At 45.2% G+C, this 23,630-nt stretch overlaps 1 protein-coding gene across 20 annotated transcripts in view; it reads left to right on the forward strand.

Annotated features, from left to right (window-relative positions):
* ABLIM1 (actin binding LIM protein 1) overlaps nt 1–23,630 on the forward strand; it is a 314,331-nt gene that overhangs the window by 240,041 nt on the left and 50,660 nt on the right. For 13 of the 20 annotated variants that reach the window (XM_065552432.1, XM_065552417.1, XM_065552419.1 and 10 more), the window contains 5 exons: nt 2,617–2,675; nt 7,495–7,557; nt 9,872–9,919; nt 13,898–13,975; nt 17,250–17,405. In XM_065552432.1, coding sequence (XP_065408504.1) covers nt 2,617–2,675; nt 7,495–7,557; nt 9,872–9,919; nt 13,898–13,975; nt 17,250–17,405 — 404 coding nt within the window. The remainder of the gene's footprint in view (nt 1–2,616; nt 2,676–7,494; nt 7,558–9,871; nt 9,920–13,897; nt 13,976–17,249; nt 17,406–23,630) is intronic. The other 7 variants (XM_065552429.1, XM_065552426.1, XM_065552424.1 and 4 more) reach the window with 4 other exon arrangements.

Raw genomic sequence — 23,630 nt, forward strand, 5'->3', positions numbered from 1 at the left:
CCGCGGCTCCCCTGTTGACGCTGTTTACTCCTCCTGCCAAGATAGAGTATGGGGGTTGATTCACGGATCGATTTATCGCATCTAGACAAGATGTGATAAATCGATCCCCGATAGATCAATTACTATCCGCCGATCTGGTGGGTAGTATAGACTTAGTGTTTAGAGCATGCCTGCTGTAGTTGGTTTTCATGGAGCCTTTCATGCTTTCCAGGCTTATTCTCTTAACCCGAGTTTGTATATTTCAGAGTTTGCTCTGTGTTGTAGTGCTGGTGCATGCAGAAAAAAAAGTTGGACAGCTGAACATTTTGTTTGGTGTCTGCCAAGGGAGCAAACAAACACATGATAATGGAGGGATTAACAGCAGTGTACTGTAGAGTTTCCAATAGAAAAGTAATTAAACTGAACTAGGATGGGTTTGGAAGATTTACATAGCTCTGAGCTGTTTCAAAATAAATGAGCACATTTGGGTGGATAAAACATAGAAGCCGTGGTTGGCTCCAAGTACGGGACTGCAAAATAGTGACATCTAACCTCATACCCACTTGATCTGAGTTTGGGTTTGAAGTTTGCTGTGTTTCAAACCTCTCATCGAGTTTGTGAACCGATATTGAGGTTGTTAGCCAGCTCCTCTCTGAAAATCACAGCTCAACTCCATGCCACTCTGCTTCCCCCCAGAAGCTGGGGAACTGCTCCCTCCCCAATTCTGCCCAAGGAATGTTCACATCTAGAGGCCCCAGCTGAGATCAAGGCCCCATTGTGCTACATGCTGAACACACATAGTCAGACCCAGCCCTTGCCCCAGAGAGTTTGCAGTGTAAAAAGGGTGGGAGAAAGGAAGTCTTGCTAGCCCTGTTTTACAGAAGGGGAACTGAGTCCCAGAGAGAGGACGTGAATTTCCCCAGGGTCCCGCAGGGAGTCTGTGGCAGAGCTGGGAACTAAACCCGGCTCTCTTGAGTCCCATTTTAGAACCTCGTGAACATTCCTGTTTATCAGGCCTTTAAATGAACCTTCAAGGGCTGGTTTCCTTCCGACCTTTGCAGGGTTTGTACAGCCCTGGCTCTGAGGCTGGTGTTTCGGCACATGACATCTTCTGTTTTGCTTCCCCCTGTTCACTGAATGCTTCCCCTGCCGAACAAGCAGTTTCTTCTCCTTCCTTGGCTCAGACTCCAAGCTAGACATCTGATGCCGTGATTCAGAGTCCACGTGTTCCTTCCAGTCTCCTGTTGATGCTGTTTACATTGTGTGCTGCTGGCAATTGGAATCACTCCTGACGGTTTGTGCTTCAGCACAAGAAAGGGACCTTTTGAAATAAAGGCTCCCCTCAGAGCTGCCCTGACCCGTACTTTTTAACTTGGCCTTTGTTGGGAAGGATCTCCTCTGCCTGCACGTGAGATAATATTCATGCTGAAATGCGTACTCCCCCCACCCACCGCAATCAGCTGTTTCACGTGCGCAGAAGGCTATGGAGGGGAGGGAAGAGGAGCAAGGGCATGCAAGGCTCAGGGAAGGGGTGGAGTGGGGGCAGGGCTTGGGCAGAGCAGGGAGCTGAGCAGTGAGCAACCCCCAGCACATTGGAAAGTTAGCATCTATAGCTCCAGCCCTGGAATCAGTGCCTAGGTAAGGAGCCACATATTCACCTCAGAAGAGCCGCATGCAGCTCCGGAGCCACAGGTTGGCCACCCCTGGATTAGGTGATGCTAGGATTATAATACTCTGCACTTACTGAAGATAGTGCCTTCCATCCAAGACACTTACAGGTGTTAATGAATTGAGCCTCACAGCACCACTGGGGGGGTAATGAAGTATTGTTACCCCTTTTTAACTCAAGAAGTTAGCTGATTTGGGGGGGGTTGTGGATTGTTTCCACTAGGAGGAGAAATTGGTGATGGTCAGGTATTTCTCTGATACAATCCTGTTTGTTTATGAATTCCCGTTTCCCTGAATACAGGAGGAATCAAACAACTGGAGATAGTTTCTTTGCTCACGGTTCCAAGCCTTTTTCAGCCAGCACTATACCAAAAAGCTCTCTCTTTTTTTAATCAAGGTCATGCCACCAGGGCTCCCTATCTGTGTCTGAGGCTTCTTTGCTCCTCTCTGTTTCTGCTGCTTCTCTCTCTCACACTCACACACACATACACTCCACCAATCAATGCCAGTTTCAATCAGCATTATTACCTCCATTTTGCAAATGAGAGAAAAGATGAAGGGACTTAGTCGGAACTGCATAGGAAGCTAGACATAGGACCCACTTCTCCTTCTCTCACCTCTGTGACCCAGCCACAAAACCAGCCTCCTTCCCTGACCCATAGCAACATGACTCTTCCAGCTGCAACATCTGATTCGAACAGATCCTAACCCTGCTGCACAGGATTGTGCGTGAGGTTTAATTCACTCATGTGAAAAGTACTTTGAGACCCTCAGATAGATGCCACTGTAGGCGGGCGAAGTCTTTGTTTTTAATTCTGTTGCATTTCTCACATGCTGGGGTGGAATTTGTAGGTTATTCCCAGCACATTGCAATGCAATGAGTGGGTCTGTCCTAAATATTTTAATGTTCTCCTCTCTGTGACCCGAAGTCATCTGATTTACTCTGAGTAATGCATTATTTTATTCCAGGGTCCACTGTATGGCATCCAGACTGTAAGCAGTCCACTAAGGCAGAAGAAAAGCTCCGGGTAAGATAAACAAACAGGAGGTAGACACTAAGCTCAGTTACACTCCAGATAATTTGCACACACAGTAACTGATCTTTCTCCTTGACAGAAAGTGATTTCCCATGGTTTTTATTGCCCCACCATGACAATCCTGGTAGCAAGTACAGTGTTCTACTCCAGAAGTGCTGCTGCATGTCCTTTGTTCACCATCTCAATGTATTTGTTGCAATTTATTGTTCCAAAGACGGCATTGTCTCCAGGACAATGTTCACCTTACAGCATGGTTCCTAAGAGGGAAAAATCTCAAGGGAGTAACGTGAACAAAGCAAATGCGTCAATGAATCTTTCTATTTTCGCACAGTCATGACATCTCTGTACCTTGTTTGTCAGCTGTGCTGTGTTCGTTAGAGCCATTTGCAGCATTACTCAGCATGGGCTGATCTTCCTTCACCATCTAAATGAACCTTTTAAACCTAATTTATTCTGTTTTGAATGCTAAGAAGAAATATGCTTAATGCTAGATGTGCCCCTCAATATTTAGGGCCACATTTTAAGCCAGCCTGAATCAAGACTTAACATTTGTGTGGCCAAACTTTTTGGATCAGATTCTTGATGACGTCAGTGGCGCTAAACTGATTTACGCCAGATGAGAACCTGGCTGTGTGTGTGAGACGTGCCAGCAGGCCTTTGTGGGCACTATTGGGTTAGATCACCATGCAGTCAGTTACCTCATTTGTGTTTGAACGCGCCTGCTCCTACGCAGAAATGAGAGAGTGCGCACCTGTGAGCCCGGTGAATGTTTCTGGGCTCACATTTCAGAGGCTGCAGATGAAAAATGGGCGAAGAGGCACTTCGGTGAATGTATGTTGCACATCGTGCTGTGTTCATGGTGTGCTCAGTTCGTAGTAGTTCTCTTCTTATGAAACATGATGCTGGCACGCCACACTGGACAACATTCTCCTTAGCGTGTTTACTGTGAATGTAGCTAACATGGTGTTATATTTGTGGGGAACAGTGTAAACTGGACAACAGTCCAGCAGCAGATTCAGACCTTCAGGAAAACGTTGGGGAAGCAATGCAAAGCAGAGCTTTAACAGATGCAGCCCGATCCAGCACTTGCAAGTTGTTCTGAATAGACACTTTCTCAGAAAAGACTTTCGCACTTCAAAACTGGGTTATTTTTCATCGAAAACAACAAGGAGTCTGGTGGCACCTTAAAGACTAACAGATTTATTTGGGCATAAGCTTTCGTGGGTAAAAACCTCACTTCTTCAGATGCATAGAGTGAAAGTTACAGATACGGGCATTATATACTGACATGTGAACACTTTAGGGTATGTCTGCACGGCAAAAAGAACCCAGTGGCAGCAAGTCTCAGAGCTTGAGTCTACAGACTCAGACTCGTGCGATGGTGCTAAAAATAGCCATGGATCTGTTGCAGTTCGGCAGGAGCTATGGGTCTGAAGCCTGCGGGGAGGGGTGGATTTCAGAGCCCGAGTTCCAGTGTGAGCCCAAATGTCAGCACGACTATTTTTAGCATTGGAGTGCAAGCCCCGCAAGTCATAGTCTATAGACCTGGGCTCTGAGACTGGCTGCTGTTGGGTGTTTTTGCCATATAGACATACTCTTGGGGTATGTCTGCACTGCACACTCAGACCGGGCTCCCACTCAGGTTTCAGACCAAACCCCACTTCCGTCCACATACAAATCAGTCTGTCTTGGGTTAGCCAAACCCTCAGGACTTGTGTCCTAGGACCCTTCTAGGGGGTGGGTCCGAGCCTGAGTCCAGGTCCAAGCCCTGACCTTTTGCAGTGTGGATGCAGGTCAAGCCACAGACGCCAGTCAGAAGGTCTGCGTAGTGTAGTATGTCCATGTTAGCATGGCTGTGAGACCCAGGTCCAGCAATTACAGACTCAGGTTTACAATGCAGTGTGGACACTCAGGCACAGGGTTGGGAACGCCAAGTCCACAAGCCCGGGTCCCAACCCAGGCTCAGTATGCAGTGTAGACATACACGTATATATCTGGCCACATGAACTATACATGATACTATAGTGTGGCCTAGTGGATGGAGCATTGAACTGGAACGTACTTCTGTTTTATTCCTGTCTCTGTCACTGGCCTACTGGGTGACCTTGGGAAAGTCATGCCACTGCTCTGTGCCTCAGTTTCCCCGTCTGTAAAATAGGGATAATGCTCCTGACCTCCTTTGAACAGCACTTGGCGATCTACTGATGAAAAGTGCTATCTAAAAGCTAGGGATGATTATTATTGGGAGCTGATTCTGCTCTGATTTCTGTAAATCAGGTATAAATCTAAATCAGTAGAAATACACTGGTAGACGAGGAGAATCAGGCCCACACTGTAGTGCATGGGTGACACAGTTAACTGTCTGGATTGATCATTGCAGATTCATGCCATTTGGCTGCAAATGTCTATAGAAATTACTTTACAATTACAGAGAGTATAATTATTAAATAGTAGAGGTGGTCAAAAATTTTCAAAGATTTTGAATTTTTTTTTTTCTCAAAATTTGTGGTGAAATATCATCACCCTTTTCCTCTCCATAGGAAGAGAGGGGCTGGTCCAGCTTGGGAAATCTTGGAAGTCAGTAAGCATGTTGGCTTTCACCACACCGAATTGTGTCATTTGTCCAAGTACTGCTGTCCATGACCAGCGTATCACAGCATCAGCCGATACCAATTATCCAACGCTGTGACATTCGTAGAAGAGTCCGTTCTTTCAGGAGAAATATAAGGAAGTGATTGTTGCCCTAGTAACAGACAGTCTGGGTATTTTGATGCCTCTTCCTCTAAAATTAGAAGGTGGAGACATGCCCTTATGTGAAGTGTGCTCTAAAACCGTCAGCCATTCCCTGATTAAGGATCAGTGGGTTGAGCTGCTGGTGAACTGCTGGGTGGAAGCCACTGTAGATTGTCAGGCGTTTAGGCTGATTTAGGGCTCGTTGCTCATTCGGCTGTATGGGTGTAACAGTGTGTTCTGGCAGTGATTGGGAGACAGACTGCTTGTATTTATTGGCATGTGGCTGGTATACAATATGTTCCCTTGTCAGTGACCCAACAGACTTTTAATTGTTTCAAAGTACTCCTGACTACATCACTACCATTGCAAATATGCTCCAAGCTGACCTTTTAAACCTTCTGGCTTATTTCCAGTCCTCATGAAACTGCAGATGTTCCTTCCAAATATCTTTACTTTTTCTTTATACATCCAAGCCAGCAAGTACTTTTAACTCAGATAATCTTAATTGAAATCAGTTAAATTAACAGAGACATTCACACCTGTATAATGTAAGAACACTGCCTTGAAATGGCAGATGAGTGCTTGTGACCTCATAGTATTGGGCAGGACCAGATTTTCTGGTGATGTGGACTCTGCACTGCTGGATTTCCTTTCCCTTTGAAACCAACCAAACTTATTGTTGAAGCGGCTTCAGAAGTCCTCGGCAAGCTCTGTTTTATCTCAGTGGCTGAACTAGAATACAAGTTAGTCAGTGCTCTCACTAGCTAAGGCCTTGGCTACACTCAGGACTTTCCAGCGCTGCCGCGGCAGTGCTGTGAAGCGCGAGTGTAGTCGCGCCGCCAGCGCTGCGAGAGCTCTCTCACAGCGCTGTAAGTACTACGCCTCTCTGAGGGGAATAGCTTGCAGCGCTGCGAGCGAGCGTGCAGTGCTGCAGGCTCTGATTACACTGGCGATTTACAGCGCTGCGCTGGGGGGGGGGGTTCACACCCCTGAGCGCAGCAAGTTGCAGCGCTGTACAGCGCCAGTGTAGCCAAGGCCTAACTCTTAGGTTGGGGAGAGCAAACTACGGCTCGCGGGCGAGATCCAGCCCGTGAGGGCTTTCAATCCGGCCCGCAGGATTGCCAGCCCCATGGCGCAGTGGGGATAAGGCAAGCTCCCTAGCCCCCGCCCCGCTCCCGGAAGCGGCCGGCACCATGTCCTTGCAGCCCCTGAGGGAGGAGGTACAGAGGGTTCCGTGCACTGCCCTCACCTGCAGGCACCGCCCCCTACAGCTCTCGTTGGCCGGCAACAGGGAACCGCAGCCAATGGGAACTTGGGGGTGATACCCACAGGCAAGGGCAGTGCGCACGGAGCCGCCTGCCACACCCCACTCCCTGGAGCCACTGCTGGACATGCTGGCCGCTTCCAGGAGTGGTGTGGGGCCAGGGCATGCAGGGAGCCTGCCTTAGCCCCGCTGCGTGCCGCTGCCACCCCGGAGCCACTCGAGGTAAGCAATGCCAGGCCAGAGCCTGCACCCCAAGCCCCTTCTGGATCCCACAACCCCAAGCCCCTTCCCTGAGCCCTCTCCTGCACCCCGCACCCGTCCTTCACCCCAATCCCTTGCCCTGAGCCCCTTCCTGTACACTGCAACCCCCTCCCACATCCTGCACCCCAACCCCCTGCCTCAGCCCTACATTCATGGCCCTGCATACACTTTCCCCACCCAGATGTGGCCCTCGGGCCAAAAAGTTTGCCCACCCCTGTCTTAGGTGGAGTTCATAAAAACAAGGGTTGCTTAAGACCCTTTCCCCATTTGATTTTTGTGTGGCGTGTTATGAAGCCAAAACAAGCAGGAAATAAAGCAACTCTACATAAGTGCCGAGCAATTTTTTTTTTTTTTTTTACAATTGTCTGCCAGTTGGTGATTCCGCAGCTAACCGTATGTGACATTGCACACAGTTTATTGTCCAACTTAGTGAAAGGGGGTATTAGTAACTGTGTTGCAAAAGACCTTGAACTCTCGATGTTTATGTGCTGTTCTGTATCCAGGAGAAACATTGCTTTTTTCACTTTTTTTTCCTCTTATATTTCATGGCAGCATTCCTCATCTGATTTCTTTTATCCAAAGAGTCTGGTTCTGCGCAGACCACGCTCTACAGAGGTTTGCTATTGTGTTTTCATACCGTTGTTAATAGCCTTCTTTCTTGAGAAGATTTCCTTATTCTGCACTAGTGTCATATGCCTATGCTGCTTATCTCACTCAGCTTTCTTTGCCTTCACTCACCCCTTGAAGCACAAACTTTGTCTTTTGCGTTATGAAATGCATCTTGTTTGCTATTTCCTACTTCTGCTTCATTTGTTTGTTTAATATGAAGGTTCTGTTTGTTTTTTAAGCACACAAAAATAGCTTTTTGCTCTTTCACTTTGGTGTCATTATTCAGTGGGTTATAGAAAGTGGTTGTTCTGGAATAGAAAATAACAAATGCAAACACCACACTAAAGATCTGATCATATGAAAACTAGCTGGTTGGGGAAATTTTCACAAATAGTGTTTAAGATTTTTTTTATGAAAAAATTTCATTGAAATATCCAATTCTGGAAAAATGTTGTCCAGCGCCAACTGACTATTTTAACTGAGCTAAACTGGTTAATAATTGTTTTGGAAAGTTTCTGTTTTTGAGTGGTTTCTGAGCATGGGCTGGTTCATGTGCTGCCCATTAGCTCTTGCCACCATGTAGGCAGTGACTTGACCTGTGGCTTATCCAAGTTGGAGTTATGAAGCCTTCTCTTACCTCTTCATTCTGGCTGCTTTTCTTCCTCCAGACTTCTCTGAGTTCAGCAGGTACGGAGTGTTTGATATTTTCCTGCAGCATAGTTTTCTAGGGCTGATTCCCATTCAAGTCAATGGAAAGAGGCCCATTTTTCAGTAAGAGTTGGCTCGAGCCTATCCCAGTTTCCTCTGTGACGCTCTGTTCCTGATTTAATTCTGGGAAATGCAAGTCCTGAACCACTCCTAAATGTGGACCTTCCTGCATGTTAGTTAACAGAGCAATCCAACAACTTAGCATGCTTGCTAACAACTATAAAGATGCTCTATCACTGGTTTTGGATGAGGAAATGTTTCTGGAGAATTAGAATTGATGCAGTCAGATATTAAAGGTTCTAGTTAGTAATCTACAGAACGATTGCATTAGTCTGTTAGACTGTGGTCAAGACTTTTGAATGGCTGTACACTTTGTTTTGTGTGCATTCAATGATGAGATTTCAGATCAGTGGTATTGAAACCCAACTTTATCCAAAAGTCCCAGGATAAAAAAATGAATGTTATCCAAGGTATTAGAAAAATAGGTCAGGAAATAGGTGAGTGCTCACAGCCAAAAATAGAGAAACTGTCTCCTCACAATGTAGAATCCATGGGATGTAGGTAATTTAGGATCAAATACCGCCCTCTGACTTGTGCAGGCATCCACCTAATCAAAGTCAAGATCTGCCCTGATTTATACTCTGATTGCCCAGGGTGTGATACAGGCAGAATTTGGCTCCGTGGTCTCTCCATGTGCCAGATACACTGCAACCATCATTATACTACTTTTGTATAGATCTTATTCTCTACTTCTTCCTCAGAAAAGTCAAATTTCCATGAGGTAAAGGAATAAAAATCTTGCCATCCACCATTATCTTGTCTGACTTCAGGAGAGGAGTGCATAGTTTGGCCATAATTTTCATGGTGCAAACTTAATACAGGGTGTTGGAGGAAGCCTTCATTTGCATGAATAGTTTTGTGGCATAGATTAAGTTTGGCAACGACTAGTACGGAATGACTTGTCCTGAAGACCAATTTTGCTTCACTGCGCTTTGCTTTTAGGATGGAAAGAAGTTGCTCCTATCTCTGAGCACGTGTGTATGTGCGTGGCTTTTAAAACTAAACCATACCTGGTCTTTTATGACTGCTAAATTAGTCAATGAATATGCACTGTAGATTTTTAGGAGAGGAAATAATTATTCTCCGCATGAATGCTCCTGGAAAGAGAAACTTGACGCCATGATTAATTGGCAAAATAATGGACATGCATAACGAATGCTTTTGGATTTTGTTTCTTGGTGGGTCACATACACCACCATTTATAATAATCATGATGCAATAAGAGCCTGATCCAAAGACCACTGACATCAGTTTGAGTTTTTCCAGTGCCCTAAGTAACTTGTCTCTTTTGAAGAACCTTACAGTCAGTGAGACAAAGGATCAGAGTAATCTATGTTGTACTAGGGGAACCATAGGTTACTTCTATAACAAAATCCTGTTTAGCAAGTAGGAGTGATTGCAGAAAAAGCTAATTTCTAATGAGCTTTTATATGTACATCTTTATCACATTTAAACTAGCCTCTGTAGCTAAAGATCTTTTGTTTTAACTGTATGAGCAATGTTATTGTTAAGTGACTGTGTGTAGAATGAAACATTATCCCTTCTTCTGCAGCTGTTCTCACCGCCTTGCATAATGAACTCAATCAAAAAACTAAGGCAGGTACTGTAAACAACACTGGCAGTGTCTTTTATAACATAGTAGTGCATCCAGTCAGCCAGATGTTCATGGGATCACTTCTGATCTGGCTTGCTTGCCTCCATATCTTTCTATAGAGCATGACGCTGAACATCTGTAGTGTAGAAAAGCACAGCCATCACATTGCGGCATTTGGGTGATGTGGATGGCCCTTGTGTTTTAGTTCTTTTAAATAACTTATCCGATTAAATAATGTGCCGTGCATGATGATCTAAAAACTGAAGTAAATCAAGATGAGCCAGCCTAAGTTGTATGAACTAATATTAAATAACAAATTGGGGCATATGTGTGTGTGAGATACGATAATCCAGAACCGACATGCACAATGGCCCCAACAGAATCGCCATAAAAATAGCATGAATGACCTTTTGCATTGAAGACAAATGCATGAAGAGAGGAAAAATAAATAAAAATAAGAGATTGCTGAAGAGGAGGAAAATATGAAGAAGTGATGCTTTCCTTGAGATTTGAATCCATCATTTAGCTCCATTGATGATATGCATGAATTTGTTTGTTCTTACTATGCATTCTTAGATTTCCTGTATCCAGCAAAAAGGTCTCGGATGTTATTTGGGAGGGGAGGGGTGAGGAGGAGGAGAAGAGAGAGGAGATGGAGATGACTCTTACCCTCTTAAAAAAGGAGGAGGGTAAAGAGCGCACACTGAAAATAGCAGGAAGAGGAGTTTAATAGAAGTACTGAATGGTTCGTTGCTTGTCACCACTCGGAATAGAGGTGGGAAATGTCCTATAGCAGAGTAGGAAATCTTTAGGAAACAGTTGGAGAGACTGGTTGAAATTCATCCTGTGTAAACCGGGAAAAAGGGCAAGAGAGGCCAGTGTGGCTAAATAGGGATGTAGGGGGTACTTAAAACAATGGGAAAACATCTGTTTCTGAAGAGGACAGTTGTAAAACTAAGCAAGACATAGGATGGGGACCACTAAAAAAAACCCTTACAATGCTGATCACTGGGTTTCCAGAAATACTTTGACTAAGTTCGTCGGGGCAGGATTGCCTTTGTGTTCTGTATTTGTACAGCGCCTGGTACAATAGAGTCCTTGTCTGTGAATGAGGTCCCTAGGTGCTAGCACGATACGAATAATAGTAATTAATGAGAAAGGGTCTTCACAGAGCTTTGCAGGAGAATGTGAAATTGGTGCACTCAGAAGGAGACCAGGAATATTGGGTATAAGGAATGGCAGATCCGGCAAACAGACATTTTACTAACAGCCAAATCGATGGGAAGCTAATAAGCATGATTGGATCCGAGAGCAGAAGAAAGGGAGAACTGAGGAAAAGGAGACTAGGTCCCTAATCCTGCCAGTGTTTATGCGCATGATTAACTTTCGGCACTTAGTTCTGCCATTGACTCCAGTGCAATAACTCCTGTGCTTAAAGTTAAGCACCTGTGTACATGTTTGCAGGACTGGGGCCTAAACTTGGAAAGCAGGCTGCACTAACTACACTTGGTATGAAAAAATACCATGGAGCAAGTTGCTCAATAGGACGGGCCAATTAGTACAAAGTTAATTAGCTGATCACAGAATGTATTTTTAGGGACCAAACAGGGAGGTGAGACTTAGAAACATTGCAAGAGAATAACACTAGGTCTAAGTGGCTGTTTCCGGGCAACTTCTGATTCCCTAAAGTAATTATGAAAGCCCCTTTCCCTTGATGTACAAACTTCAGTCTGTCTGTTACATTCCAAAGAATGTATGGGGATAGAGAGAGGAAAAGAGAAGGCTGTAGTTTCTCTCTGAAACTCACAATCTGTTTGTACTTACTAGAAAAAATAAATCAAAAAGACAAATCTTTGGCCAAAACCAGAAGGTGAGTAATGAGGAAGATGACCAGAATTGCACCTCGGCTATTTAACCTTGTTCCTTGTGATTTGTAATAATAACAATCGCTTACCATGGCAACTGCAACAACTTGCTCCATATGACTCCACTCAAACAGCAGTATGAAATGTCAGAATTTTAAAGGGAATAAAATGTTTCTCATTAACAGCCTGATTTTCCCATTTAATTCTTGGTGTTTTGGGGGTTTGTAGTTTTGGGTTTTTTCGGCTAATGTAAATAACGTTTCTCTTGGTTACGTTATGGGAGGAGCAGAAGGGCAGCTGGGGCATCTTCCTGCAATATGGAATTTTGTAGCTATTGAGAGGGCCCATGGTCCAGCTGAAAAAAATATGCTCAGATTTGCTGGGGGGGAGAGAGAGAGAGAGAGAGAGAGAGAGGGAGGTATCCCTCAGTGTCCTCATCTGCTCTCCATTGTAGACTGCTGCATTTGATCGAACTCCTTAATTTTCTTGGTACCTGTTCCAAGTACTTGATTCCCCCAGTGTCCCCAAATGCATGAGATTCTTTGCTGGGATTCCTAAAACACATCTCAAATCAGGTGTGAGCTGAGGAATACTCTATTCTGCCTGTTTTTTAATGGTGCCCCATTAGTTTGCTCACTATAAAGTAAAAGCTAAAAGGACCCAGGGAAAGTGGCTGCTACTTAGCTGAAAGCCCCTTTCAGGAAATATCTGCTGAGAGATAAGAGAGCCCCACTGGGCAGATATTTCCTGTCTGAGATCTGTGAGCGGGTTTCGTTTCTCTCTCCAGTGGGCAATCACTGCTCCTTTGCTTCTGTGTCACAACCAACAAGTGACAAGAACAAGTTTATCAAGAGTTTAATTGTTTAGCGGCATTAGAGTAAAATATCCCACTGCACTCATCCAGAATCACCCACCGGCCAGCAAGTTGCTTCATGCTTTAGGGAGCTCCTTTACTCTGCATCTGGTTTGAGAATATTGTTGTAGATTTTTGATTTTTCATGAGGAGGCAATGTGGGCTTTGGTTTCTTCAAAGAGAAATCTTGGGCCTCATCTAGAACGCACTAATTTCAGTGGGAGAATTTCCATCAGGCTCCTGGTATGTTAATTTTTAGTTCAGGACAATTTACTCTAACACCTTGAACAGTGTGCATACTGCTTCGTAGACTTAGGAGGAATTATCATACATTGAAGAGCATTGATAGCTTTTTTAGAGCAGGCTCATCGAAAAGGAGACCAGGGAGATTTTTGGCTCAATAAATGGGTTTCTGATTTATGGAGGTTTGAACTCAGATACCTGATGATACTGAATTAATTTCTTTATCCACACTGCCCTACATGGAGGTAATGTCACTTGGATATTGATGAAGTGCCAGGAGCTACATTCAGTTTATAGTTGCACTCACTTTGTACTGGTGTAAGTAACTGCACAGGATTCAAGTTGCAAGCAGTGGCACTAAACATCAGAGGCATTGTAGAGTGGAATTTGAGACTGAATTTTACCTGCAACTATTGCACCTAAATTGTGTTGTGTGGATTGTGAACTATTCCAAGGGAGAGAGTTTTCTGTCCCTCTACAGTCCGGTATTGGGCCCAATTCTTCACTCATTTACGTTGATGTAGTTCCAGTGACTAAGGCCCCAATACGGTGAGCGATAGCAGGCGGGTAAGCTGCCGTGCAGCCCACTTGCATACTGCAGGATTGGAATCTTGCCCCCCACCAGTGGAACTGAGATAGGTTTTGCCATTTGTCAAATAATGCTTTCCAATAGGGACATTGACAAGAATATCCTGGAGTGCTCCTACAATGCCTCTGTGAGATGCTCTTATTTGTTTGTTGTTGTTGTCGATCTTTTTTTCCCCACAGTGTGCCTTAAAACTAAGAAACTCCCTCTTCCCACACACAACCCTCCCCCCGCGCGCCCTCCCCCCAAGAAAAAGAGAAACCATGCCTGTATCACAAGGTTGTGAAATGTCCTGGAATGCTGGAGTTTGCATTTATATTATTCAACTTTTTAATTCATTTGAAGACAAATGAATCTTTCTGCCTTTTAATAATAATCTAAATTCTTAGTGTTACACCTGTGGACAGATCACTTACAAGTGAACATTTGTTTTACAGCCTACAAGGACATCATCTGAAAGTATTTATTCCAGACCAGGTTCCAGTATTCCTGGCTCACCAGGACATACTATCTATGTAAGTATAATTTCCTATTTGTAAGCCATTGCTCCCTTGATGATGAGATAGAGGCTGGAATTTCCAATACCCTCTAAGGGTTTTAGAAGGCCAGTTCCCATTAAAACTAATGGGAATTGGATGTACTAGTTCCATAGGCATCTTTGCGGAATCTCAGGCAGAATGTTTGCGTAGCAGAGTTGTAAGCTACACTGTGCCGAAGTTGTTAACCCAGAGTTGATGCAGCTGTCCGGTGTAGTAAATGGCATACCGGATGGCTTTGTGAAAACTGACAAATTCAGAGCCTTATTCCCCTTCTAGGTAACCCATGCTAGGAGAATCTGTCTTCCCTCTGGTGGCTGGCCTGCATAAGACGTTTATAGGTGTGCTCTGCTTCCACCTAAGAAACTTCTTTAGTCCAAGTTCTTTAAGTGCTGAGGTCTCAGGTCCAAAGCTCGCTGGCAGCCCAAGCAGGGTCAGTTTCATTCATACATAATGGAAATTCATCTTTGTCCCGGATGAGAGGGGCCTGTTCTGCTAGGACAAGACAATTTGGAGGAAGGGGCCACGGCGTATAGAAATAAGATGAGCCCCACCCCTTCTCATAGGTTATACAGCTAGCCCCTGATGGCTTACACATCCACTGATAGGCTCATAGTTAGCCACAAAAGGCTGTGGACTTCTGTCGACAGCCATTCAGTGCAGCGGAGAGCAGCTCGGATTTCGCAGTGTTGCATAGTAACTTGCTTTGCTGTACTTTGGCATTTCTCTGACATTTCCTGTATCTTGGGTTTGTCTACACTAGAAAGATTTGCCACTTCAGTTATACCAGTATAGTTAAAGCAGGAACTCCTGCACCCCAGTGTGGGTGCAGTTACACCAGTAGAAAAGTGCTTCTACCAGTATAGCTTATTCCAGTTAGGAAGTGAAATAAGCCATCCTGGTATCGGGCATCGTTTTTCTGGTATAACTGTGTCCACACTGGGATTTGGTTATGTAGGAAGTTACCGTACTTCTCAGCATGCAGCCCCTGGGGGCATATTGCCCTAAATCCTGGAAGTTATGGAGGTTCTGCTATGCCCAGTAAAGCTTGCCACTAGAACAGAGATTTGGTCCTATGGGGAAAAATTTCTTGTCAAAAAACAGAAGTGTTGAGCATCTATCTGTTATTACCTTTACAGTGCTAAATATGGGGCCATCCTCTAGAATTTTGCTATGCTACTCTATTTTGATGGGGTTTATATTCACAGAATAGTACGAGTGCCCTGTAACCCCTTCCTGAAGGACCCCTTTTCTTCAGGAATGTAGATGATCTTGCTGGATACATAGATTTCCCGGTGGATCCTTTTGTTCCCACCATAGTATCCCAGAAATTAGAGATGGAAAAGTTCTATTAAATCATCACCAAACTAGGAAAATCCCAATATTTTTAAAGGAATGTTAGTCCTTCTCTGTTTTTATTTATCTTTCTTAATTGGAACTTACCCAGGTATCCGAGTGCAGCAGATGTCTCTTTCCTTTTTCTGGCTAGAGAAGTCCCTACATCCAAAAGGGACTATCTTCTTAATCTGTGCTTTTCATATTCCAAGCCTAAGAAACAGGGATGTGTGTCAAAGGGATATCTAGAGGAATAACAGGGTGCATGCTGTGTTTTAAGACATACAGGGCACAGATCTACTGGTGGCGTGCGGGGTGTGTGGAAAAATTGACTAAGGGGTCCAATCCAGTATCCATTCAATGCAGTGCTAGCTTTGCCATGCCCTTCACTGTAGAAGGAACAGCCAGTAAATTAGACCAATTACACAGTGCTGGTTTGAAACCATAGAGCAAAATCTGGAGTGTTGTCAGCATGCTGACATGTGCAGCTTCATCGCCTTAGGCCAGCTTATGAAACTCACTCCTTGTTATCTGCAGTCGTAGGCCAATTCAGTGTTACCACTGTACATTGGTATCAAAATGTCTGTTTTACCTTGCACTGCGTTAACAATGTCCTGACACATTCTCAACTCATGTGTGTGTGTGTGTGTGTGTGTGTGTGTGTTTAAGAGCTAAAAGTGCTTAAGTCATTTTTGCTACAGTCAAACAAGCTTCAGGTAATTTTTTGGAAAAATCATTGTTTAACCATTTAAAGTATTTTTTTTTAAACAAATAATTTTAAAATGCAGCATTTTGTGAGTGCTAACTCAAGGGATTGCATGGGAACCGCCATGCCAAATGGATTATAATGAGAGATGGATGGCTAAATGCTAGACAGCTCTGAAAATGCGTGTATCAGTCTTTAGCGTGGGTGGAAATGAATCTGAGTAGAAACTGACCAACCTAATTTTACTGTTTAGCTTAGTGAAATGCAAAAGGTGTAAACACAGCATAAGAGATGAAAAGGAGACTTAGATGTTTAAATCTCACTCAGTTTCAATAATTCAAGGTGTTTCCATAATGCAAGTAAGAACTGGCAATGTTTTTTTTTAAATCTCAACACTCTCCTTTTAATCAAAGAAATATAAAAACAAATGACAGCTTTCCTTTGTCTGTTCGGTGTGGCTCCTTACAGCACTTTCCTGGGAGTGAGCAGCTCTCTTTGGAACTTATTTCCAAGGTTGGCCCTCCAGGTGCAAACTAGCCATGAAATCACACTGTGGAATGGATGTCAAAGTGTTTGACATCTTATCAACATCTCTTAGCCAGGCTTGCAGATACTATGGTGATGGGTGCCAAATAAAAATGTAGATACGTGGGGATAGGGGACAGGTGGTTCTGAAGACACCATGCACCATTTTGTTGCTGTGTTTTGCAAGCTGGAGTCTCGTTTGCCTTCTGTTTCATTTTAGGATGTTCTTTCTTCTAATGTAATGAAGGTGGGAAGCAGCTTTCCATCTTCAGGGTGCCATATGCAATCCTCTCAATATCGGTGTGAGCTAGGAAGCCGGTATTATTTATTCACATTTTGCAGGTGGGGAAAAGCCAAAGCAGAGAGGTGAAGTGACTTGCCCAAGGCCATTCAGTGAGTCATTTGCAGAGCTGGGATTTTGACTTGAGGACTAGGAACCATGAGCTCCTATGTTGTCTATTTAGACCATGCTGCTTCTTGCCTAAACTCTCAAAAAAATCATTCTGTGCTATTAAAGGAGGCATGATGCTGAAGAACAGTCAGTCACTTCATACGTTAATGGAGTGGCAAGAAGGGTTTTCTTTAAGTGCATTGTGAAGGCAAATTCCCCCAACGCATGAATTGTATAAAATAGAAATTACTAGTGCATTTGTGTGTGTTAATTTATCTTCTGTCTTTGACCTTCAGGCAAAAGTAGACAATGAGATCCTTGATTACAAGGATTTAGCAGCTATTCCCAAAGTCAAGGCCATTTATGACATTGAACGTCCAGACCTAATTACTTATGAGCCATTCTACACTTCCGCCTACGAGGAGAGACAGGAGAGACAGAGTCTTGGAGAGGTAATGAATTCATGAGTGACCCATTCTATTATACGCTATCATTCAAAGTCAGCTACGCTTCTGTCCTCTTTGGAAACCGTTTGTAACTGACACTATTTAATGCTGTTGTTGCTGCTGTTCAGTCTAAGTGCTTGCATCTATCTGGTCCATGTTTAAAGGAAGGGATTGTGCTGTTGACTTATACCTCGCATCTCATCGCGTGGCCAGCTGCAGAAATAAATGTATGGCTGCTCTGGATATCTTGCCTTCAGTTAACACCAGCATCTAACTAAGGGGTGGCGGGGTGTGGTTCTTCCTTCATGTATATTCGTAACACACATTAACTATTTGATGGCTGCTTACCAGCTCAGTGCATGAGGCAAACACAACTCCGGTGCTGTGTCATGTACCAAGTATATCACTTTAACGCACTGATGTTCCCAGTGGATCGCCAGGGTGCCAAACGAATATCATAGCAGTGTGGCAACGAAAGGGTTAACAGCACTGGGATTTTGACACACACATCTCATGCGGGGAAATAGAGGCCCAAAGCATTTTTCCAGATGTGGTATAGATCCAGATGAGGTGCTAATCATTCACACAGTTATATCCAGGAAGGTGCGTTGGCTTGCTCTAGAGAAGCAGTTGTTTTCTGCTTTAATTGCTGCATATCTGCCATTTGATAGCAAGCCTTATATCCTGCATCAATAAGAGCATCTGGTCTCTCTCCTGAAAGTTGTGCTTGAAAGGGTACAGGTTTCTTTCTGTTTCTGCAGGTGATCTTCCCTGCTCATAATTGCACATTGGTGGTATTGCCTTCCCAAATCCCAGTACGTTTGATGCTAAGTAGATTGGTCATTTCATGCCTTCGGAGGGAATAAAAGGCACTTTCAGAAATGAAGATCTAAACAGATAGTGGGCCCAAATCTGCCCAGTTCCACCCTGGCAATCCCTATGGTCCCACTGAGTGTATTGGAGTGCAGCATTTGGCCTGTTGTTTCTGACAGTCTCAGAGCCTTAGGAGGAACCAGCCTTTCACAACCAAACAGATTGTGTATGTGCTCGGCATACATCCTACCGCCTCTCTCAGCAACGCAGAGCATCTACTTCTTGCTTCTCTAACAATATGGAGGAAATGAGACTGAACTGAACCTTATTTGTCTTATGGGTGTGTAAAAGGGGATGGGGTGGAAAGATGGCATAAATTATTCACATTGGGGGAGACCTTTTCTGAGGCACTCGTGGCATTTAGGCACCCAACTCCGTGTCTTTGAAAATCTCCCCCATCAACAAATAGTCTGCCTGCCAGTGAATGGGAGAGCTAGAACTCGCTGACCTTATCACTAAGGACCCTAGTTTTCTCACCATTGTATTTGCCGTTTACATAGTTCACAGGGGCTGTTCTCTTCATATGTGTGTATTGTTAAACTACAACAGTGGTTGAGAGTGCAGGAGAAGGACAGCTCAGGAACTTGGTAATGAATTATAGAACCTTGCACTTCTAGTCCAGGTTGGTGGTGAATCTAACTGATGGCTAATTAGAGGTGTGTGTGAAATGAATGGTGGTTTCTGACCCCAAATCCCAGTAGACATGAGCCCTCCTTGCAAAAACCATCATCAGAATCAACACCAGTTTGTCCCCTGATGGTCACAGAAGAGAGACCTGAATGGACTAGGGAAAATGAAGAATGCTCTCCCCTTGGAGGTGGTGACATCCGGTCACTTTTGATGTTCTTTGACAAAGCAGCATGGCGGAAGCTTGTTTGCAGCTGCCCACATGGTACCTTTTGTGGATAAATAAGAGGCTTCAGAAAGTCTCTTCAATCCAGTGCTTTTCAGCAGCACTAAATTCACTTACAGTTTTTAAAAAGAAAAGTAATAGAAAGAATACTGAAATAGGGAGGCAGCATTGGCTAGTGGCTAGGGTACTGGCCTGGGAGTCAGGAGACCTGGGTTCTGCCACTGACTTCTCTGTGACCTTGGGCAAATCGCTTCACTCTTTATGCCTCTGTTTCTCCTCCCAGCCCTTCTCGGTCTTCTCTCTTTAGATTGTAATCTCTTCAGGGTAGGGAGCCATCTCTTGCTATGTGTTAATACAGTGTCAAACACAGTAAGATCCCAAACTTGGCTGGGGCCTGTAGGTAGTAGTGTTAAATAAATCACTATTGTTAAGATATAAGAGAAGATACATACAGACATGGAGAGGAATTGCATTCTGTATGAAAAAAAGTTTACACTCTGTATGTAAACTAATGATACATATTTCCAGTCAACCATATCCCTCTTTGTGGGTGTTTACATAGCATTTTAGTCATCAGTAAATGTTATGTGAATGTGTTAACATAAAATTATTTTATTAACAAACTTAGTTAAAATTTCATTGTAAACCAGCCAGATAGTCTAGTGCAGTGGTTCCCAAACGGGGGTTCGTGAACCTCTGGCAGTTCGCGAAATGTTACAGGGGGTTCTTGGAGAAAAAAATTCCCTAATGGCGGACAGAGCATCCCTAGGGACCCTAGGCACCATGTGGCCAGCAGCCCGGAGCCCCTGGACTTCCAAGAGCTAGGAAGATCAAAGCAAGCATATCTATCACACTGAGGAGATTTAAACTTCAAGACTCCTTATAAGAAATGGAAAGGGAGGTGGATATTTTTTGCTGTTTTTAAAATTAAATAGGCTAGTATTGTTTTTAAAATTATTATGAAGAACAAGTTTAAGCTTTGTTGTAATGTGCGTTGTTTGCCTGGACTGCTCAAGACCTGAATGGTTGTGTAGGAGGAACTCTTTAAGTTGGCTTCTTAAATACCTTCATGCTGTTTCACATCTGATACTCCTTGGTGAAACATAGGAGCCTTGTCTTATAACAGGCTTATTCAAAGTGATACAAGCTACGAACGTGAGATCTTGGAAGAGTGTTGCCGTTTTCATAATGTAATAAAAATACTGTAATGATAAATAATTAATAATAAATATTGTGTAATAAGCATGTCATAAAAACGCATTTTATATTTCCAAGCTCACTGCTTTTATAATTTATACTCAGGTAAAGGAGAAAATCCCTGGAAATATTCATTTTTAGGAGGGGGTTCGCGAGACTTGACATTTTAGTGAAAGGGGTTCACAGGTTGTTAAAGTTTGGGAACCACTGGTCTAGTGTTCTGGCCTTTACTCACTCAGGGCTAAAGACTCTGGTATTTAAATTGAGTACACCTTCCATTGACTTCATTTAGAATTGTGCTCAATTAAGGACCGCGGCATTTGGCCCTAAGAAAGAAGTGATTTCCCATTGGTACATCACTGACATGCCCTTAATTGAAGGTTTGTCAAGCATTATGCTTCCAAGATATGTGGCATTACATTGCACAGTAAACCTCATTTGCCATGCAGCTCTATACGCTTTGGGTACAGTAAATATTTTTGGAGACATCTTATGGGTAGTGAAAACACATTAATCAACACTCTGGGTTTTGAGGTAGACACTAACAACCACAATCTCGATAAATATTTATCACACAGAATAACTAATTAAATTAAACATGCTGCTAAATTGACTTTAGGATTTAGGTGTGATTACTACATGTTCACACTGAAATCTATATTCGATCAAAGCTGTTTACTTAAGTGATCTCAAACACTTTGCATTGTGCATTCCTGGTTCTTCTTCGAATGATTGCTCATGTCCATTCAACTTAGTGCTCACCACATGCACCGGTGCTGGAAGTTTTTTCCTCAGCAGTATCCATAGGGGACTGGCTCTGGGGCCCCCTGGAGTGGTGCACATATGCCACGACATATAGGGTAGCATTGGCCCCCTCCGCCCTCAGTTCCTTCTTCCTACCAGTGATGGTGCATGGAACTGTTGCTGACACAGCTGCTACTCTGAAACCTGTCAGCTAGTGCTGTTGCTTCTCGTTCGTTCGAACCCATTTACCTCTTATATATTATTGTATATAGTTTCCCTCTAGTTTTAGTTTCCCTATTTGTTAGAGACTTAGTAGGTCCCAAACGGGACTTCGCCTCAGGTGGTACATCTCCGGTCCCCAGGCTTTAAGCCCTGTGATTGCTGTAAAAGGCCCATGCCCATTAGCAATCCACATAACAGTTGTTTACGGTACTTGGGCGACACCCAAGGTCACATTAGTGATAAGTGCAGAATCTGCAAGACCTTCAAGCCCAGGACGAAGGAGAGGGACATTGACTTGAAAGCACTCCTTATGGAGTCTGCCCTTACCCCGATGCCGGAGCAATGCTCCAATTCGGCACCAGGCACCGTGACCTCGGTGCAGGGCTGGCTCCAGCATTTTTTCCACCCCAAGCTTTACCGCCGCCACTTCATTCTTCAGCGGCAAGTCATTCCCTCTGAGAGGGACTGAGGGACCCGCCGCCGAATTGCTGCCAGCAAAGACCCGAACATGCCGCCCCTTCCCCCTTGGCCGCCCCAGGCACCTGCATGCTGTGCTGGTGCCTGGAGCCAGCCCTGCCTCGGTGCTCAGTGTCCCGCTGGTACCGTCTGCGCGGCACCAGTCCCCTTCTGTGGCTCAAGCCAAGAAGATGGGGCGAGGAAGGTCTCCAGTTTCCTGCAAAGGAAAGGACAAGTCTGGAGTGGACTAAGGCCCCGTCTTGGGCACCTTTTCACCCCCTTCGGGATCATTCAACCTGAGCTGGGACCCGAGGTGTAGCCCAGCCCGCTTCCCGCCGGCTACCCCAGATATCGACGGAGGTCCTCGCCAGCTCCGGGTGCTGTCCATGCCGGAGGCCCTGCAAGCAGCGCAAGAGACTATCCCTCCTGGTGCCATTCACTCTGGCCCCTGTGGGTCCTGGTCAGAGAGTAAACCCACATTTGGACCAGCACAGTCTGCACCTCTACGGTAACGCTCCCCGTTGCGGGGGACGTCCTGCCAGCAGTCGCCTTCTCGCAGCTGACACACTTCTGACAGTGATAGGCAGAAGCTTTGCAGCCCCATCCAGTCTCCGGACTTCGGACAAGGGCAGAGAGGCTCGAGGCGCAGCTTGCCAGTAACCAGGCGCAGACCTCTGCAGGCACGTGCTCCCCAGCAGGAGTTTCAAGCTGGCACCCAAAATCTCTGCAGCACTGGTACCGCTCCAGAGACCGGTCTTGGGACTGACAGTACCGTTCCCCGGACCGTCGCTGATCCTCTAGAGCGGCATCACCACGTGTGGCTTCGTGCCAAGCTGAACATCGCCGGTCGCCGAGGCCCCAATCCAGGTGCTTGTCAAGATCAGCCAGATCCAACTCCGGGAGGAGCGACCGGTACTGATCCGGACAGAGCCACCACTCAGCAGCATCTTGGTCGCAGGGGAGCAACCACTCCGACTTTAGCTCAGGTTCGGAGCAAGGCTCCTTAGCTGTGGGACAAGCTCCGATACCTACGGTGCAGCCTCAGACTCCGTGACCGGCATGGTGATACCCATGGGGGTTCACTCAGCCCTCCCAGGCCACTCACTCGGTGTCCGGAGGTTCGGAGAGATCAGCTACCTCCCACTCCAGTTCAAGAGGCCTCGGCTGCAGGCACCTTGTGGGCACAGGAGGAAGTGGGTGAGCAAGCCGCCGAACCACCTTTGGTTGCAGAGGACCCCTTGGTACCGGCTTCCTCCTCCTCGTCACCAGACGAGGCTATAGTGGGGCCCCTCTATCGTTCACCAGGATGATGCTAAGGCGCATCAAGAATTGTTAAAGGGGGTCAGTTCACGGTCCTTCCTTTTGGCTTAGCGACAGCACCACAGGTATTTACCAAGTGCAGTGGTAGCGGCTTACCTCAGACGTCGGGGTGTCCAGATCTACCCATACCTCGACAACTGGCTCATTAAGGGCAACTCCAGGTCCAAGGGGACGTCATGGTGCTGCTGGCCACATGCCGTCACCTCGGCCTGTTGGTAAATGACAAAAAATCCACATTAGTTCTGATACCAAGGATAGAGTTCATCGGAGTGGTACTCGACTCGACCTGGGCCAGGGTGTTCCTGCCGCTGGAGAGATTCAGGGCACTGATGGACTCTGCGTTTCCCCTGACCATGACTAGGATTTGCCTGCGCCTACTAGGTTACATGGCAGTGTGCACATATATGGTGCACCACGCCAGGATCCAGATGTGACCCCTGCAGCAATGGCTGGCAGTGGCCTACTCCCATTCCAGGGACCACCTGGAGAAGGTCATCATCTTTGGTACATACCTCGCTGCGATGATGGACCGATCCCAGGAAAGTCCTGGAAGGAGTTCCCTTCGT

Source organism: Chrysemys picta, chromosome 7, assembly GCF_011386835.1.
Source record: "Chrysemys picta bellii isolate R12L10 chromosome 7, ASM1138683v2, whole genome shotgun sequence".
Taxonomy (NCBI): Eukaryota; Metazoa; Chordata; order Testudines; family Emydidae; genus Chrysemys; species Chrysemys picta.